The sequence below is a fragment of the Pteropus medius genome, unplaced genomic scaffold (assembly GCF_902729225.1).
Source record: "Pteropus medius unplaced genomic scaffold, Ma_sr-lr_union100, whole genome shotgun sequence".
Lineage (NCBI taxonomy): Eukaryota > Metazoa > Chordata > Mammalia > Chiroptera > Pteropodidae > Pteropus > Pteropus medius.
This window is the reverse complement of record NW_024352785.1, coordinates 15,079,360-15,098,635: the sequence shown is the minus strand read 5'-3', so window position 1 is coordinate 15,098,635 and position 19,276 is coordinate 15,079,360. Positions and strand designations below refer to the sequence as shown.

The window sequence follows — 19,276 nt, the reverse complement described above, 5'->3', positions numbered from 1 at the left end:
ATATTTTTACATGATAGGACAATACCTCCTGGAACTCACTGCTTACGTGGACTGAAAGAGTTGCATCAAGAATAGGACTGTTATGAATGCAGGCTCCACACTGTCTCCTGAAGGGATTAGAGAGGCCTCATAATGTGCTAGAGGCAGAAAAAAGTGACCCAAGAAGGGGCTAAATCCTTAGTTGTCATTAGCATTTTCTCATGTCAGCGCTGCGATTTGAGAAGACAGAGGCATTGGCTTATTTTATATACTTGTCTGATCCTTTAGTGCTTAATGAAAACTAGAATGTTTTATTTGATCCCTGTGGGAAAACAGCTAAACTGGGCAGTTTGTTCCTGAAATAAAATAGCAGCAATCAAAATACTCTCAAAGTCCCTTAGAAATCAGAACATCACAGATTTATTAGAAAGTAGGTGTCTCAAGCTTATAGGTGGCTGTTAACACTGTTTTATTTCCTTTATACAAAAAGTAGAAATGACAGAAAAACACTCTAGACAGGAAACAATACCACTGACCTGGTCTTACTGAGATGCTGAGCCAAAAGTGCCCGAATTATGGGGAAAGGGAGGTTCAGTCAACATTAGGAAACACTCATGCAATCGATGAAATACAAACTGGCGTCAGTGGCTTGGTGAATGTCCCGTGGATAAATTGAATCAATCCAGTCTTAAAAAACATACATTTACCCAATCATGCTTTTAAACAGCATCTTTTACAAAACAAGTTATATATACAAATATCACCCAAAATGTGTCATATAGTCTACTACTATGAAGTTAAGGCATCCTGATATTCTGTTCTTTTGCTGGTGAGGTGTTGCTCTCATGATTCTACTTCCACAGAGGACAATCCAGAAATTTCCAATGGTGCCCAAAGGGCAGCAATGAGGGATAATAAACAAGCGATTTACAAGAAGAGTTCTTTTGTCTCTGGCTCAGCAGTGTGCTTTGTGCTGTAGGATTTCTTCATTTCTCTATTGATGTCATTATGCCTAAGCAGAAGAGAAACCACGAGGCCAAAATTAGATAAAACTATGGTCGAGTTACAAGACAATACCACTAAACAGCTCACCAAAAATGGAAATTATCCTCATACAAACCACACTGAAGAATGCTTCATTCCAGTAGGCAAATTATTCTCTTTTCATATAAACTATTCTTTAAAAAATAAAAGCAAGAGTCAACATGTCACAACACACACACTTAGTGAAAACTTTTTGCCTCCGGAAGTAATTTCTCAATTATGCTGATTGAACTCCAGGTAAAATTTACAGTCAGTGAATTTTATCACAAACAAAACAGAAAGTATTGACGGTCAAGTAGAAACAAGAGATATTTATATTTCCTTTACATGATTTCACTAGTGACACCTTTTATTCTTCCATAAGCGTGATTATTAATAGTTTAAAGAAGGTGCTTTTTCTTTGGGTGCGTGATTACTGAGCAACAGCATGTTCGTAAATCTACAAGGAAAAGAAGAAACTAAGGAATAATGCTGTTTTTCTTTCAATACTTGATACCTAGTAGGCTTGTGGAACCAGAAGTACAAGCTCAAACCGTGGATCAGTTTTGCTTTTTAAGTGAATTTCCCTCTGGGTAGATGCATTCATTTTCATGGATATTAGTCCCATTCTGGGAATAAAACCTTCTGGAGAGTTATCTTCTGACGGTGGCAGGCCTACATATTACTAAATTCACTAAATTCCTTCTTGTTGCTACGCTGGACAAAAACAAACTTTCTGGTAATGGTACTCGCTAACATGAGGACATATCTGGATGAAGAATCCCAAGTGTAGCTTTATGGCCTCAAAATCGTGCTCACTTACAAAGACCATGTAGTCTATTCTGAGTGTTCTAGTAAATAGTTGATTATCATCACAATCTGAAAGTTATAATTCTTATTTTTATTTATTTTTTTTGAATAGAACTTTAGAGAGCTGTCCATGGGCAAGAAAGGGAGAAGATGAAAGAAAAACCTGGTTGGTTAAGAGATGTTCTAGGGACTTCCAATTAAAGACGGTGGATTAAAAACACACACACATATCACCTCTGTCTTACAAAATAGCACTAAAATGAAAACGTAGAAATATAAAAGGCATAAACCTAAATGAATGAGGGACATGGGAGAGGAGTGATGACAGACAAAATGCCAATAATATTTCCGAAGGGGAAAGGTGGATGGGTGGGCATGTGTATAATTTCTGCTTTAATACAAGGGGTGGCAGTGTGGTCAAAAATACTAAAGAGAACACTTTCTGCAAAACGAAACCCAGCATAATTAGAGCTGAATCTATACCAAGTAAAATGTTAATTTGAGCCATTTATCTGAATAATATCAAGCTAATTCAAGCTTCCCTGAACCCTTCAATTACCTAGTCCTGAATTACAAGTATTCAAAAAAAAAAAAAGTGGGTAACTCTGGCATGAATTATTCAGATAATTTGCTGCTCCGTGATTTCATTTTTTGGGATATAATATCACATTCTCAGTGACCAAAATTGGAAAGAAGAAAAGGTTTGAATTTAAATAACAGTTTTTCAAGTACTCTAACCTGCTGACTCATCTAGGCATAGATTCCATATTTCCAAAGCCCGGACAGCAACTTACTTAGAGGATTGGTCTAAAATGGTCCACGGGCATACGTTTCCACTGATAACCAAAATAGGGAGACGTTGCTACTTTTGTGGTCTCTTTCAGAACTTTACTGAGAGCATATCTTTAAATCCCACCTACTAAAAAATGGGATTTACATTCAAAGTATGAAAACTTGTACTTAATCGAAGTACCCGAACTAAAAAACCCCCGTCTGTAGGGGGACTTGTAATCAGATGGCCTAGATTTATACAGGACACACCATTCTTTCTGTGGGATGATGACTTCATTCTTTTTATTTCTCTTTTTCCTTCTTCTTCCTTCATTTCCTCTCTCTAGCTGTTCCTCTCTCCAAATATTTATGAAGCCCCTACCAGGTGCCAGGCACCACGCTAGACACTGGGCGTACAAAGGGGACTAGGGGCCGAGGGCACTATCATGAAGTTCTTATACCTTTCATGGAGTTCGCCGTGTTTTTAACTATATTCTCTTTAAATTCTCTCTTGATTATGATCTCACTAAATGAAGAGACCACGCCTTACTCTGGCACAGCAAAATGTGTGGCTTAGAGCTAAAAACTGTTGAAATGAGCGTGCTGGAAATCCAGGGATGTGGCATTCGGGAAGCTAATGTGTCGGCACTGTTCCCAGTGGGAAGAAAAATCCCAAATGACTGTGGTCGGAGCAGGGATGCTTGGACAAGGTCCTGGAAGGTGTCTGGGTAAAGTTGCCATCTGGTACTTTTAAACCTCCAACGGCTTGCTGCTTCTTGAAAACTCCAGCCTTGAGAGAGTTTATAGACAGGAATTGCCCTTTCCATGTACAAACACACCCAAGAGTGGCAGACGCGTGGTGCAGTTACGAAACTAACAGAACGTGTATCCCCTTTGTAGCTGCACAATTCAAAACTGGACCCCGGGGAGAGTGAGGAAAGGTGTAGGTGGCAGAGGAGAGTTGTTTCTTCCTAAATTTTGTGACTACTCTTACACCAGGATGAGCACACTGAATGAATGCATTTCTAGTGGGATACTTTTGGTTTCCAAGGCAGGTGTCCCACATGTTGATTTCCTGCCTCCCAAAGGCAGGGCTTTAAGACGGAATGTTAAAGCCCTTAGTTGTAGTAGCTTTTTCTGTCTTAACTCATCACGTTTTGATACTAAACTCTGTCTCATTGTCTTCCTGTGGCAGTACATGCTTTCTCCTTTTCCCTGAGGGTGGAAGGAGCTTATGAGAAGAAACTCCATTTGTGAATTGTGTTCTCACCAACCTCGGGAAGTTTGGTACCTGTTAGAGGGAGTGCTAAATTGTGCTTGTACACTGGAAAGATCTGATGATTTTAACTATTCCCTATAACATGGACATTTTCTGTTAAGCAACAGCCAATGACAGTGCAAAATTGTGGCCCGTTTCAAAGGAGAAGCTGTCAATTAATGTAATCTAGAGAAACGGTTCGAGATTGGGGTCTCCTCTATTCCTCCAAGTCATATGCACAAAGCTTCAGTATGAAGTACAGGTTTTCTTTGGAACTAATTTGAACCTAGGGAGGCGGCAGTGGGGGTGGGAGGAACGGGCATTGTACAAGGAGCACAGAACATCTGGGTAAACATGGGAGGTGTGGAAGGCAAGGAGACCAGATAGGGGTTTCTGGAGCAGAGGTAATCATCTCAAGTACCTACACCTGCTGACTAACGGGCTCTGGACCCCAGACCTATTATATTAGAATGAAAACAGAACAACGTACTTCAGATCAGAGCTTAGAACTTGAAATTATAGTTTTGGAGCAGAAAGTCTAATGTGTAGTGTTACTAAATATACATTTAGCACTAGCACTTTAGCGAACTTTTCCAAACTATTACGTTTAGTAAGATTCAGTCTGCTCTAAGGGTTTCACTCTAGAACTATGTATGCAGTCAATACACACTCAGATAGCTTGGAAACACACCTATGACTAACTCTATAACTATCACTTCAAGAGTCCTTAAAAAGCATATGGGTTAAAAATAAATACTTTGAAGTCAAAAATTTAAGACAGGATTGAAATGTGGTTATTTTATTATATCCGGAGAAATCATGGCAAGGATGCATGTGTTCAGCTGGATCGGGGACTCCTTTTTGGCTGGACGGTATTTTCCCGTGATGACTCCAGAAATGCTGTTCAGTAGGGCTGAGAGTACGCTCTGCTTGGGTTGGGTTTTGGCTAGGACCTCGCCTCTGCTTTCCCATTGTCTTCCATATCTTTGCTCATTTTTCCATTTAGCGTGACATTCTGGCAATAAGGACAGGTGTGTGTGTGTGTGTGTGTGTGTGTGTGTGTGCGCGCGCGCACATGTGCACGCGTGCATGCATGCATGTACACTGCTGGGGGCACCCTGAACTCTGACCTCCTTTTGGGTACAGATGACCATTGCCACACCATCATATCATCTCAGGCCAAACAAACATATCTCTTTCTTTCAAGTGGATGTTGAACAACCTTGACATCTAAGCAGAATATCTGATATTAGCTCTTGGCTCCAGATGTACAATTCCCAGGATGGACAATTCCTTCACAGTAAAACCCACACTAATGGTGTTTATTGCTTAATGTCTTCTTAAGGAGTCTACTCTCATGTTGGTGCTAGAATTAGGGGTTTCCTGATGCTAACCACTCAGGCTACAGTGCCACTGTGGTCAGGGAGGGTGTGACTGGTGATGGCCAGGGGTTAATGACCTCTGCTATCAGTAACTGAAACCAATGCTCACTTCATTTGCTACAAATCTCAGATAGACTTAAACTCTGGGAAACGGATGTCTTATTGGCATTTTGAGACAAATAATTGCAAACATTCCCTTGGAGTTGTAATAACTCAAAACCAATTTGCCTTTTATAAGAAAAAGTAAAGATAAATCTGATTGTTATAAACAAAGTCATCCTCTGCAGTCGAAACACACTGGGAAAGCTGTTCAAAGTAATAGAGTTAGATCTAATTTTAAAAGGCATTGAAAAGAAATTTAGATTCTTTGCTATCAAGCTGTGACCAATTTAGAAAAAGTAAACAGCAAACAGACCCCCCTCACAGAGCTGACATTCTTTACAATGTTGTATTTATTGCCCCAATTTTTCTTTTACCAGGAAAAATAAAAATCTCTTAGGAACTAAAATGGGATTCCAGTATATGCCTGGAACTAGGGTCCACTGTTCCATTCTTTCTCCTGGGGCTACAATGACAGGGCCATTCAGTGGTATAATGTTTGGGGTCAACTCTAACCCAGTGACTGCCACCAGTTTCCATATAAGATCTTGGGTAATCCTTGCTACCCAAGAGGGGCCATTCGGCCTGTAAGCAAATTCTTGGGCCAAGATTTGAAGACTTTACTGATAGATGAACATTTAGGCTCCTTTCTTTCTTGCGTCTTTCTATGGAATGCTTTTTCTATGGGTCCCACAGGCAAAATGAAGCCGGCACTATGGTAGAATAAGATGTTTTTCATGCCCACATTTCCATGCAAGTTTAAATTTCTCTGAAGAATCATTTTAACTGTAGATATCCATCCTTACTCTGTTGAAGGGGTGAACTGGGCTGGTTGTCTCTGACTCTGTGTGATTATGAGTGAATCAGAAAAATCTCCCCCGTCTCTGGCATAAACAAACCAGTGGGTTTTCACCTTCTGTGGAACACATACCCAACTAAAACGAAGTATAGGGTAATGTATAAAGTAGAGAGGGGGAAGTGATCAGGATGCTTACATAAATACACTGCATATTTTTATTTGGGGGTTTCTGTTTATCACTGAAATCAAACTCTGTTAACATGTAAAGCCCATGAATCTGACAGGTTCAAAATTGAGCCTTCAGAAGGACTGTTTCTCAAATTGAGTAGGGAAGTGTTAACCTTGTGTCTGACATCTGAGTAGCCCTGTAACTCCATTTAGTGCTCTGACTTTCGTCATCCTATTATAGTAGATTGTTTGACTTTGTCCTCTTGTTTGTAAAAAGGATGAAATATTTCTGGCAGAAGAATCTCCTATGATAGTAATTTGTCTTGGTTCCAGGTGCAGTAGGAGCCCGGAAGAAATGAGAAGTTCTTCCTCTCAAAGAGTTTACCAAGTCTTTGTTCCTTCCCTCAGGTGACTTCTGTTTAAGACGAAAGCAGAATTTTCCAGGCCCCAGAAGACACATAAAGCCTCAGATGGGGACAGAGAAGGGTACTGGGATGGAGAAGGTAGGTTACGAGAAACAGAAATGGGACAGTACCAATGTCTGTGAAGGGAATAGGTATTTTTTTCTATTTTCTTCCCATCCCAGGCATTGGGCTCTCAGCACTGGCCTAGATTCCTGTCCCAGCGGCCAGCAGCAGCACAGATTTAGGCAACATGTGAGCCTGGACCAAGCAGAATGTGATGACCAGTAAATATAGAACCTCCAAGGCACTTCCTTCAACTTACTGAATTAATGAGACCCACTTGGGGCACCCCCTAAAATGACTGAGATTTAGTTTTCCTCTAATCTGAACAGAGATCTAGAGCAGATTAATTTTTTTGGAACATATTAATTTAAATTTAAAATAAAAGGGAAAAAAAGGAGAGTGACATTTCTCACACCTTAGCATTCTGAACTAAAATTTATACCCACAACACATATGCTCATATTTGTGTGTATAACTGTATATATACACATATACACATTCACACAAACATTCTGGAGGATTTTGGAAGAGTGCTGAAAGGTGTGTCATACTTTTAAACAATTCATTTTAATTGAATTGAATTTAAATGATTGAAAATTGATAGTCTCCTTTTAAAATGGATTTGAAATTTAACTCATCTGAAATAAACCGGTAAGGGGCACTGATTACATTAACGCCCCCTCCACTGCTCTCCGTTTCCTCCTCCCGTTTCCTTTCTTGTTGGGGAGTGGTTCATATTTTCCCAGGGGGATGAAATAAAGCCATGCTACAGACAGACTTTGCCCAAGAAGGTGCCTGAGCCACCTGTGGTCCTCCAAGAAGGACCTCCAAAATGATCCTTTTATGTACACAGTCGATGCATTTTGAATCATAAACAGTTTGAGAAAAACCCTTCTTTAGTTTGGGTGGAGGGGGCACTCAGAAACTGGCTTATTGACTGGCATCGCGGGTCTGAATGTTATGCTGGAGCAATTTCAGAATGGCAGGGCCGGCCTGGCTTCTCTGAAGGGCAGCAGAATGGTGACGAATGGGGCTTTCAATCAACAATGAAATAAAACCTCAGCTCTGCTACAATGTTCTGATTCCAATAGGAGGTTGACTCATTCCACTCAGGACAGGAAATTTAATTTCTATACTTACTTGGTACTTGACTCCATTAAAACAAAGACTGAAAGCCAAAGTCAACTGGGAAACAGCGTTTGTGAGCTGAGTAGATTCCTCTGCCCTCTGCTGCTGGAATAAAGCCCCCCCTGTAGGGGACCTGCTCTCTTTCTAAGGTCCAGTTACAAGTCTGCCTGCTCCTATTTTGGGGAAGAGTTTAAGTTTCTTCTTCCCTGGCATCAGCCCCTGCTAAAACAGCCTCAGGAACATGATTTAAAAGGACATGCAATTCAAAGCGAAGGCATAGCACAGCTGCCCAATGCATCCCCCACACCACGTACCGTGCATAGTTATGCAGATGCTCTTCAATCAGCACTTTAGAGGAAAGGTTGATGCAGCTGCTGGACATCCCCTAGAGAGGTGCAATTAAAAGTCATCTGAAAACATGCAGCAAGCTCAGCGCATGCGCAAGTCTCAACAAACAGGAGGCGTGCAGGAGAGGTTAGGCCAGGACAGAGGCTTCATTCACACTTTAAGGAGCATGGGGAGCTGCTGGGGGTAATTCTTCTTTTACTCCTGAGCAAGAGAACCCATTAGGTTTCTTGGAAAAGCTCTACCGAACAATGTAAATTTGGATATATTTAACCCCAAGGGTCTGGTGTTTGGGGCACAAGTGTGGCTTTTCTAGCTGAAACATACAGGCTAAAGTCCTTTATAACAAAGATAATTTATGGTGGAAATCAACGGGTGTTCAATTAATTAGAGTCGTTTTAACTAAAACTTGATTTTGGTATAGCAAAAAGAATTAGACAGTTCTTAGACCGTCCTGGGATTTTACCTTGGAGTAAAGAATAAGTTATGCAGGTTGTTACGCTCTAGGTTATTCGATGGATATTCTTCAGAGAGCTTTGCATTTTGGCTGATCTACAATTTTTTTTTTTTTTTTTTGATGGCACGGCATACACAGATCATGCAGGAAACACTGCCTAAGAAGAGGGTTGTCTATCTCTTATTCACTGAATTTAAACCACAGATTATAGTGCATGGTTTTCAAATAAAGGCAATTATAAAATGTAGTTCATGGCACACTCTGCCATCCCCTGTATACCGGCAAGCACTTCAGACTGCTATAGCTTTCTGATCAACACTTAGGGGCCTGCACCATGAAATGCCAATGTGGAGGTCCCTGTGGTATATTCATTTCAAAGGTCATTCCAAAGTTGAGTAGTTAAGTATTTAGAAATAGAGTTTCTATTTATGTGCTCTTTAATTGGGCTTGAGAATAAACTATCCAGTCACATGAGGAGAACAAACTTTTCCTGAGGCAGAATCCACACCAAAGAAGGGCCTGATTTCACATCGATTGGTGGGTGGTCTAATCTCATAGAAACACCTCCCAGTCTAGGACTCCTAATACTTAAGGATCAAACTAGGGAAATTTAGCGACCAGGATACAATTTCCTGTGATTTATTCAATCTTTCTCTCAGAGCATTTTCTAAGTGAAGAGCAAAGGGTATGCACTCTAACATGAATTTGGCTTTCCACGCATCCCCCCTCTGCAGTTTTTCTGAGGATTACCTCGAGGTGGCAAAGGTCAACAATCTGCAGTATCAGGACCGACAGAATTAATTCAAAGCAAGAGAAGATAGCCTCCAAATAGCACTCACCGCCTTATTCTTTCCTTTGCTAGCAGAGCTCATGGGATTTCCCTTGGCGTCTGTCGTCTTCCTGCCAAGGGAGGTTAAAGGCAGTGTGGAGGTCTTCAGCTGGTTGACTGACTGATAGTTATTATTATTGTTCTGGTTGCCACTTAAAGTCTCCATGATGGATCGGAAGGTTCCGAAAGGCCTTTTGAGCGGATCCCCCGATTCGCTACTCGTAGATGTCCGCTGGAGGGTCCTGCCCTTTTCTCTGTCTTTCTCTCCATTTAGTTCAGGGCTAGTTTGCTCCATCTGCACCACAGGCTCCTCAAAGGTAACTCTGAGTTTCAAGTTCTGAGATGTCCGGCGCTTGGAAGATGGAGACTTGAGGGCACTCTTGGGACTCGTGGCCACTTTCTGGGCAGCAGTGCTGTCAGGGCTGGGCTGAGTGGGGTCTCCAGAGGGCTGGTTTGGGGGAGCAGTCCCTGAGCCTGGACACTGAGATTCTAAGTCTGGCTCACTGCTTTCTGAGGTGGGAGATGGGCTATGGCCGTCCAGAGATTTGGAAGCCTTGATGCTAAAAGGAAACCTGCGTCCTGATACCAAGGTGTGTTTCTTTATCATCAAGTGTAAGCTTTCTGCACTGTCCATGCCCTCCACACTTTCCACGATGGGCTGCGGTCTGGGCCTGTCGGCCTTTCTCACAGGTGTGCTCTTGGGGTCCTCAGAGTTGTTGGAGTCTGTGTCGGACTCACTCAGTGACCGCTGCATCAGCTGCCTCAGCCTGGCTAACTTCAGTTCTCTCTTCTCCAGAGGGATCTTTTTTGAATTTCTATTGGAAGCGTGAGTATCCTGGAATTCTAAGGACAGCTTTTCCTGGGTGCAGACATTCTCCGAGATATCTTTTCCCAATAACTGGCGCAGGATTTTATCAGAATCTTCATCTTTTGCTTTAGCCCTAGCCCGGCTGGATGCTGACAGGCTTCCAAGAACCTGCATCCCCTCCTGGATACCTGGTTTACTTTTGGCTACAGACTCATCATCTGTATCTGGGGATTTCCACTGGGACTTTCTAGAGGCTGGTGAGGAGGGTGAGCTGAAAAAAGGATGCAGGACATATGAGATGATTTCCTACAAAGTCAAAACGACTCAATCACAAGTCACGGCTTGGCCTTTATGCCACTGACACCTTACAAATCAGTAAGATTGGAATAAGAATAATCACTTAATGTCTGTTCAAAGCAATCTGCAAACACTCTGTAGTGGCAACCATAACGAAAGTAGAGTATGCCTCATACCTTACACTATGACTAAATCTGTCTTAAATTTTACTATTAACACATCAATTTTGCACAAATTTTCTCAATCCCACCTTCAACAATCTTATGAACCTGCATATCTATTCCCATTTTATAGATGAAAAAATGAAAGGCTCTGAAAGAGTGACTTGTTTATAGTTACGGAACAAAGAAATGGCACAGCCAGAGATCAATCTGGGTCTTCTGACCCTAGGTCCAATGCCTTTCTCCTAATTTTTATTCCTCTTTATAAAAATAAAATGTTTTCTGTTTTCATCTTCTTAAAAGACATTGAAGGAAAGTTCAAAAGAAGGCTCAGAAATTTAAGAATTTTAACCACCAATGTTCCTGGCATTACCTGGGTGAAGAAAATAGTGACTTGCCCTCTGATTTCTGGGCTTCCAGAAGTTGTTGGAGCTGGCTCTGCAGTGTGACATGTTCCATTGTCTGTCTGGGAAAAACAAACCCCAAACAATAAGCTCTTTAATAGGCAGCTACTACTATAAATTAATAGGTATAAGATTTTTATGATAATTTACAGCAAGTTGTAATGAATCTAAAAGCCTCACAAAAGTACATAAGATTCATTCTTACAGTTCGGAAATTTTCCTAAGGATACAATCAAAAAAACCCAAAATGGATGTAAATTTATTATTCATATTGTAAAAAACTGTAAGTAACCTAGATGCTCACGAATAAGACTGAATAAATAATTTATAATTATTTCAATCAAGGGAGCTATTAAAAATTATAACATACTTGAATATTTATGCCATAGAAAAAGTTTCCCTAGTATATGTATATATATCAAGTATAAATATAGTATACTTTCTTTAAGTAAAAAAGGAAGTTACAAAATACTGTGTGTAGTATAATCTCATTTTTAAGAAAACTCCTCTCCTTTCTCTCCAAATAAGGTCACTCTCTGAGATACTAGGGGCTAGGACTCCAACATACTGCTTTTTTTGGGGGCAATTCAAACCATAATACCCAGGCTTGAAGATTAGGATTTCTAAAAGAGCCAAAGAATGCCATTTCTAAATAGTAACTATATTTATTAACTATAAAGAGCCAGTAAAAGCTTTTTCCTATTCTAATAGGAAAAAGCACTCAAGAGTATCTCCCACTCAGAATTTTGGACTGGAAAAACTAGTGTTTTCCATCCTTCCTCCTGCATCTTTCTGTGTTACCTGTCAGTGTATTGTGGCTATACAAAGTGAATTTCTCTGTTCATTTCTAGTTTTGCCAACCTCACTGAGACATGTGGTTAGGTAAAAGACTAAGGTCCACATGTAACCTCTCTTATTTAATCTTGTCATTGGCCTAACTCCAACTGTCTGCAGCATTCAGCTTCGTAGACAACGGAAGAACTGTTGTCTATTAGCATACACATGTATTTTATCCCAGGATCATCAACAGAGAGAGCAGCCAAGACCATGACCTTGAAACGTTCACCAATAAAACAGCTATTATAGCTCATGAAAGCCTCTCAGACTCTGTGGTACAGAGAGTGAAGAGAAGGCTCTGTAATCTTTTCCTTGAGTATGACCCTTTAGGGAAAAAAACAAAACAAAACATTTATTGGATCGTTTCAAAGTTCCTCTTGATGGATGTGTCCATATACTACCAGGGGGAGTGGACGTTGGTACGACATTTTTGGAAGGGTATTAGGCAACACCTATCTCCATTTTAAATGCATATGCCCTTTTTCTAGCAATTCCCTAAGAACTTATCTTTAGAAATACCTATACGTGTACCAAAAGACATGTGTACAAGAATATTTGCTGTGGAAAGAACTTACTGAGTTATGAATTGATATGCATTTTCCTATCAATTACATCCAGCTCTTTAAGCTCACCCAGCCCATCTGCCCAAGCGGAAATATGTGGAACTGGGTGGAGGACATTTGAAGGGAACTCTTTTAATTTTTAAATTTTATTTTATTTTCTAGTAAAAGCCTAAACTCCTTAAATGAAGTATTCCAGGTACTGGCAGGGGTAGGGGCAGAAGGGTATAGACTTGTACATCTAAGGCAAGACAGTAAAAGTAGGGAGCTTGAGGCATCCCCAAACTTGTAGAAGAGACAGAGGGTCCAAGGTCTCGTCATATTGTTGTGTGGATTACATTTGTAATCAGTTAAGGCCTCCCACCTACCCTAGGTCTTTTTTTCTAAAAGAAAAAGGGAAAAAATGTGTATTTTTATTATTAAAAGTAAGACTTTGTAATTTTTCTCTAAAATTTAATTTTTAAGGTTTAGCCTCCTAAGTAATGTCAACATTACTTTGAATATTGATTCTGATTTTCAGTGACTCCCTCTCCAATATGGCAACTATAATTTGTTATGTTTTCCAAGGGTTAGCCTTGGTCTCAGACGGGCGTCAGCTCCTTAATCCTTTAATCCACCACAGACCGACTCGATGGACTTCTTCTCTGGTCCCCTTTTCTTTAAGCGTATAATGACAACCTCCCAGAAATGCTTCCCTGACATCAGGTATACAATGTGTATCAGTTTAATAATCTCATCAAGAAAAAAACTGACTCCTGCTAGACAAAGAGTGTTTTAAGTATACTTGAAACTACTATTTTATGTTCTGAAGATTCATGAATCATCTGCTTAATTTTCATAATAAATTTACTGCTGATGGTTACCAAGTTATCTGTCTGTAATTTCCCAATTATACATTTTTCTTTTTGAGAATACTAAGAAACTGGCCCATCTCTAGCCTTTTTCTCTCTCTCATGCAGTTTATAATTTTCTAGAGTATTAAGGAAAGAAGATTGGGAATGATGCCCCTGTATGCTTTCCACATTTGCTATATAATCTGGCCCTGAGATGGGAACATAGAGAGAGGCTCTCTCTTTGTCCACTGTGGCTTAAATTCCCTGCTTGAAGAGCTTGCTCTGCATTTTTTGTTTAAGTATCATTTTGCCCCTGCAGAGATGAAATCTTCAGCATGAATGCTGGCTGTGAGGATTTGGAATGGAGGGAGAAAAAAAGATGAGGAGAATGCTAGGAAGTCCCCATACAACCCACACAAGGGGGAGCTTACCAAAGCACCTGGCTGACACCTATGCACAACGATGACGGGTCAAACTTTGCTCTCAGGGAACGAATAGGCACTTACTCCTTTAGCTGCTTGGTTAACTTCACCACTTGAGAGGCCAGCGACATGCAGGTCTCCACCACCACCAGGTACCGGGAGCACAGGGTGTGCCCATGGCGCTCGGCGCTCTGGGAGGGCTTGTCCCCTGCATGGTTCTGCATGGTGACATTTGCTCCATATTCAACCAGGGTCTGTCAGAAAAGTGCAGAGATGTGTGATCATATCGGGACCTTCTTTTAAACATTACTGTCAAGTGACTGTAACAGAAGGTTGAATGAAACGTGTTCTATTATTCAAAAACCAGTTACCAGAGCCCACAGCAGAGCAAGCTGTGGGTAGATGTACCAACACATATGAAAGAGAGCCTCTGGTGAGCCGATGTCAGATACCTCCCTTTGGAGCCTACAAAGATGCAGTAGACCAGTCCTACTACTCTCAACCCCTCCCCAGCTTCAGAAGGAGATTGGGAAGGGGAGAGGTTGCTGCTATCCTTGGAGTTCTCTCCTTTATGAGGAGTGCAGGGTAGTGTCCGTGGTGAGATGCTTTGTCCCTTTCAATGGGTGGGCTCATAAAGTTGGGAATGCCTGTAAAGAGGTGGGAGTGGAATTTTGTTTGCCTCTTCCTGCATACTGGGAAAGCACATTTGATCTCTTGCTGAGCCTACCTGATCAGGAATAAAAACTGGAGAGAAGTGACACGGCAGGGGCTGTGAAGCAGCCCACACTCCCACCTCATACCATGGCAAGGATATGTCCTGTAGACTGAGAAGACATTGTAGAAGGGCGTTTGGTTTCAGCCTGTTTTCACCACACTAAAAGGGAGAGGGTTCTCCAGCAGCAAGAGACAGTGGGATGCAACACAGGTGTGAGGTCGGGGCCAGATCTCCAATGTCAGATATCAGCGGGGAGGCTCGAGGGCCCTCTGAAGTCCCCACCCACTGCGCTCATCGGAAGTCAGCATCTGAAGGCTGCTCACATAGAGCATCAGTGGCAAACCACAGTGAGCCGAAGAAGCGGTGACCGCTTTCAGGGAGAGTGCCGTGGCCTTCCCTAGTTAAGCCAAGAGACGGTTGACTTCTTTCTCTCCACACCTCTTGTTTGTCCCCAGCATTGGAGCTCAGAGGAGAGATGGGAATAGGAGCTAAAATGGAGCGTGAAAAGTCGATCATGCTCACTGCCCATGCCAATCCCTAGAACCGACTCCAATCTGGGGATGAGAATGCTCTGAATCCGAAATAAGACTAAGATTTTAAACTGGTCTGGAGTCAATGTTAATAGGTAAAAGCAAGCAAGAAGTTATGGAATCTGGCCAATGTACCATTAGTAGAGGAGAGATTTGATGGAGCACAACTGACACCACTAATTAAAAATAAAAACAAAAATTCTTTTGTATTTATACTGTGATGACATTAGATTCTACCAAAAGCTGTTACATCAGTACTAACGTGCCACCACAATCTGACATATTCTTTGACACTATCAAGATGAGGTCGTAGGCCTCTGGATTTATTTTAGTAATAGGTAATGTTTTTCTCATAAGTAATACTTGTAATTTTTGAATTCCTAGACTACTGAGACTCAGAGGTCATTAAGGAGCTTCATTTTCCCTTTGGTTTATCATCACTCACCATGGAAGGTCGACCTGCCATAAAGTCATCGCCACCCACCTCATGAGAGTGTTACAGAGGCCACCTCGGCCCTGAGCTCAGAGCTGTTGGAGAGACTCAGTGTAAACACACCCTGTTGTCACCCCCTTGACTCTGGCTTCGGCTGCTTTCTTCCCAACATCTTCCAAATTCACTCCCCGAGTCACCTCATAAGGAACCATGCTCACCCCCTTTTCTGCTCTCAGTCTTTTTGTATTTGTTTTTGAATCTCACACCCAGTGGACAGACCCACTTCTAAGATTATCCAAGTTTCCACATCCATGGTATCTAGTGCCAAAAATATCATTCGTGTTAAGTGGAGTGATGAGTGTTCTGAAAGGACAGACGGCCTCGCCTCACACTTTAAAAAGAAAAAATAACTGAACTCTCAAACAGAATTAGTGATATCAGCTGGTTTTCTCTGGCTTTCTGTCATTTACGAGCTGATAAAAAAGTTTATTTCAAGACGATTAAATATTAGAGTGTTTTGTTAAACGGAAAAACAAAGTTTTTCAGTTTTTATTCCATTCTTTTTCTTCCACAAAAAATAATGCTACTCCTTTCATCTTTCTGCAGATCCTGGTAATAATTTACATTTCTCTCTTTTCTATACTCTCCAATTTCTCAACACTCCTTTTACAACTCGGTGCCTTAAATGAGAAGATACATACTTTGCCAACAATAGTGGGGAAATTTTCAGACACTTGGAATATCTCCTATCGACTTAGCTCTCTGAAGAGCAGTTGCATGTGAGTAGACGCTCTATAGAGAGCTTTCTGCTGTTACCACTGCTTTTTTTCGTGAATCTCCTGTCTCTTATATTTACAGCTTTTCCACATCTTCTCCTGTTGTTTCTCAAGTTCTCTCTACTTTCTTGAGCAACTGGTTCTCGCTGCCCGGTTTTCCCTATCAGATACCTTGCACACAGTAGGACCTCAGTAAGTATCTGTTAAATAGACGAGCAAGCTGAGTTTGCAATAAAAGAAACAAGTAATGAGGAAAAAAGTGTTGCTTCCCTAGAGCTGTTATATACACATAACATTTAGAACTGTATGAACTTATTAGTGAGGTAAATACATTTGCTGTGATCACGGCTGTCAGCCATATGTTGTCAATGGCCCTTTCGCATATCTCTGGGAGATGTGGGAACAAAGCCATAGAAGCTGGGTCATTTTCAGTGAGAATGGTATGATTGGTCTGATTCTGGTAATTATGATTACTGTTTATAAATTAAATTTCAGGCCGAATCTAAACTTTAATTTTGTTTCCAATTCAAAGCCTTTCTTCTCCTCATACTACACTCTTCTTCTACCTGTGGTTCCCCCAACTCTTTAGCTACCCTCTCTTTTTACTTTGTCACTCAGGGTCTTGCATTTTCCTGAGTGAAAAGATCTATTTGGTTTTCAGGTTCACAAGTGCCCCAAATTTCTGAAGACCCCTGCTGGGCAATCCTACCATGTGCTGTTATGATGGTGGCACCAGGTTTGGTTCAGCTTTGTGCGGCTCTCGGCTGAGGAGTGAGATGCCAACTCCTCTTGTAGGAATTCCATGCTCTCTAAGTAGCCCTCTCGGGTGCCCACTCATGTGTCTCGGATGCCCACTCATGTCCCTCTCCCGTGGCTCTGCTCCCCAAACGTTTTTATATCATCGCACGCTTAGATTATAGTAATACTTATAAGGCCTGCTGGGCTGAACAGATCAGGCCAACTGAGGCTTGGGGGTGGAGTGACTTGCCAGTCAGGGCCATGGTTAGCTTGCCCAACAGCTGAGGGGATCAGTATCTGATGCCCCCTTGTAATTAATTCTGGGCCTTTTTGAATGTGAGAAGCTCATTCCTGCTACAGAGAAAGAGAGTGGGGAAATACATTCTCTAGCTTACTATTCCTTAATTCTGAAGAATTATTCTAACCTAGTCTTGAAAAAATCTGTCCTGTTTTTCATACACCTGGGAAGGAGACATGTGCTAACGGTAGCAAGACCCATCTGCCATTTCAGAGACTGAGAGATGTCAGTCTGGTAGTGATCTCCTCCCATCTTGAGAATATGGAGGTACTTAATGTCTATTGTCCTCAGCCTTGGAGTTTAAAGTAATGTTGAGAGAGAAGGAATGCTCCCTTTCAAGTTCAACATCCTGTGATACGTAAGGAGAATCTTGTAGAGCTATTATGCCTTTATGTGTGAAATTCTGAAAATACAACTTTATCAGTATTATTCCTTATTATCTACCACAATAGAAAAAGCTGATTTAATCCATTCTTCCAGTGAACAAAATTTCTTTCTCTCTCTCTTTTTTTTTTTTTATTACTTGATAAACTCATTTCTCTGTTTAAGGCAGCGGGGCCAGTGTACCTGTATGCACCCGAGGTAGCCATGCTGTGAGGCTACGTGAACGGCGCTGTTCCCATCCTGGTCCACTTCATCCAGTGAGATGCCCTGTTCTTGCATAAACTGAAGAAGCCACAAAAGAATTTTTTCCTGGAAACACAAAAGGGGTGGAATGAACAGAATATCATGTAGAGAAATCTAATAAGAGACAGAGGAAAACAGAACTCCAAATGAAGTTAAGATATAACCAACCTTACAAGAGAAAATTCCCATGCAGTATGAACTGAAAATTCATGACTCTGCCTGATGTCAACGAAAGGCGAATGCTCAGAGAATTTTAAGAGCAGGAAGTTATCTCTGAACTGCTTTTGTTTTACTTACTTATTCTATAGATGGGAAAGTTGATCTGCAGAAAGTTTGAGAACCTCTTCAAAGTCACACACCTGAACAGATTCAAAGTAAAAACCAGAATCCAAGTCTTTCGATTCCAAGGCCATGATTTTGCTACTTACTTTTACTGTCTTCAGTCTTGAAGAATATTATTATAAAACCTCAAACTATTGAGATAACTAACTTGTACTTTTAAGTTTATAATGCTTCAACCATGTCTTCCTAATCCCATGCTTCCTACAACCAATAGGTTTACAAAAAGAGGCGACACGTGAAGTTGCCAAATATAAGATAACCTCACCAAAATAAAACTGGGACCCTTTCGATTTTTCTGACCAAATAAATATGGGTGGCATTTTAAAGGCAAAGCTTTCTCTTCTTCCATGATACAGGAAGGGCACCTAAAGCTCTGAACATAACCTTTCAAAAGCAAAGACGTGGAGCAGTCAGTGTGTGTTACCACAATCTGTTTGTATTTTACCCACTGAGCCTTTGTGGTATTTTCATGTTATGCTTGGCCTCAGGAGAAAGCAGGGGGGTGGGATTTCGCTGTTTAAAATAGAAAAATTAAATATAATGTTAAAAAAATACGAGAGTGGTAAAAACAACAGCATGAAGTTAGTGGGTGGAATTTGACATTTAAAAAGATGATCATGTGTTTGAAATAGCCTTGAACCTCTTCTTAGCCTTTTAAAGGATTTTTTTCCCCTAGTTATTTGCTTGGACTGGTCATGAACTTTTATACTTTTCTGGATTAAATTTGCCTTCACCTTCTGAACATGCCAACTAATCTGCTAAAGGAATGTTGGATAAAAACAGCCAACTCCTTTAATGTTTTGCTCCTCATGTGGGGAACAGGGCACTGTTTGTGAAGGCATCTGGGACATCAGGGGCAGACTGAACATTTGCACCACACCTTCTCCACATGAGCAAGCAGCGGGTAAGACCCCTCAAGAGCAAGGAGAGAAAAATGTACCTACGACCTACTAAGAATGCACCCAGGGAAGGCGGAGTGA

The 19,276-nt window shown here is 41.1% G+C and overlaps 1 protein-coding gene across 2 annotated transcripts in view; it reads right to left on the bottom strand.

Moving 5' to 3' along the window:
* Nucleotides 1-431: 431 nt before the first annotated feature.
* The window catches only part of SNCAIP (synuclein alpha interacting protein), a 140,353-nt gene continuing 121,508 nt past the window's right edge, over nt 432-19,276 (bottom strand). The window contains exons 7-12 of one of the 2 annotated variants that reach the window (XM_039848548.1): nt 17,895-18,020; nt 13,922-14,091; nt 11,155-11,247; nt 9,526-10,594; nt 8,199-8,269; nt 432-991 (exon numbers count right to left, since the gene is read on the bottom strand). In XM_039848548.1, the coding sequence (XP_039704482.1) occupies nt 907-991; nt 8,199-8,269; nt 9,526-10,594; nt 11,155-11,247; nt 13,922-14,091; nt 17,895-18,020 (1,614 nt within the window). In that variant the 3' untranslated portion in view covers nt 432-906. The remainder of the gene's footprint in view (nt 992-8,198; nt 8,270-9,525; nt 10,595-11,154; nt 11,248-13,921; nt 14,092-17,894; nt 18,021-19,276) is intronic. The other variant, XM_039848549.1, reaches the window with a different exon arrangement.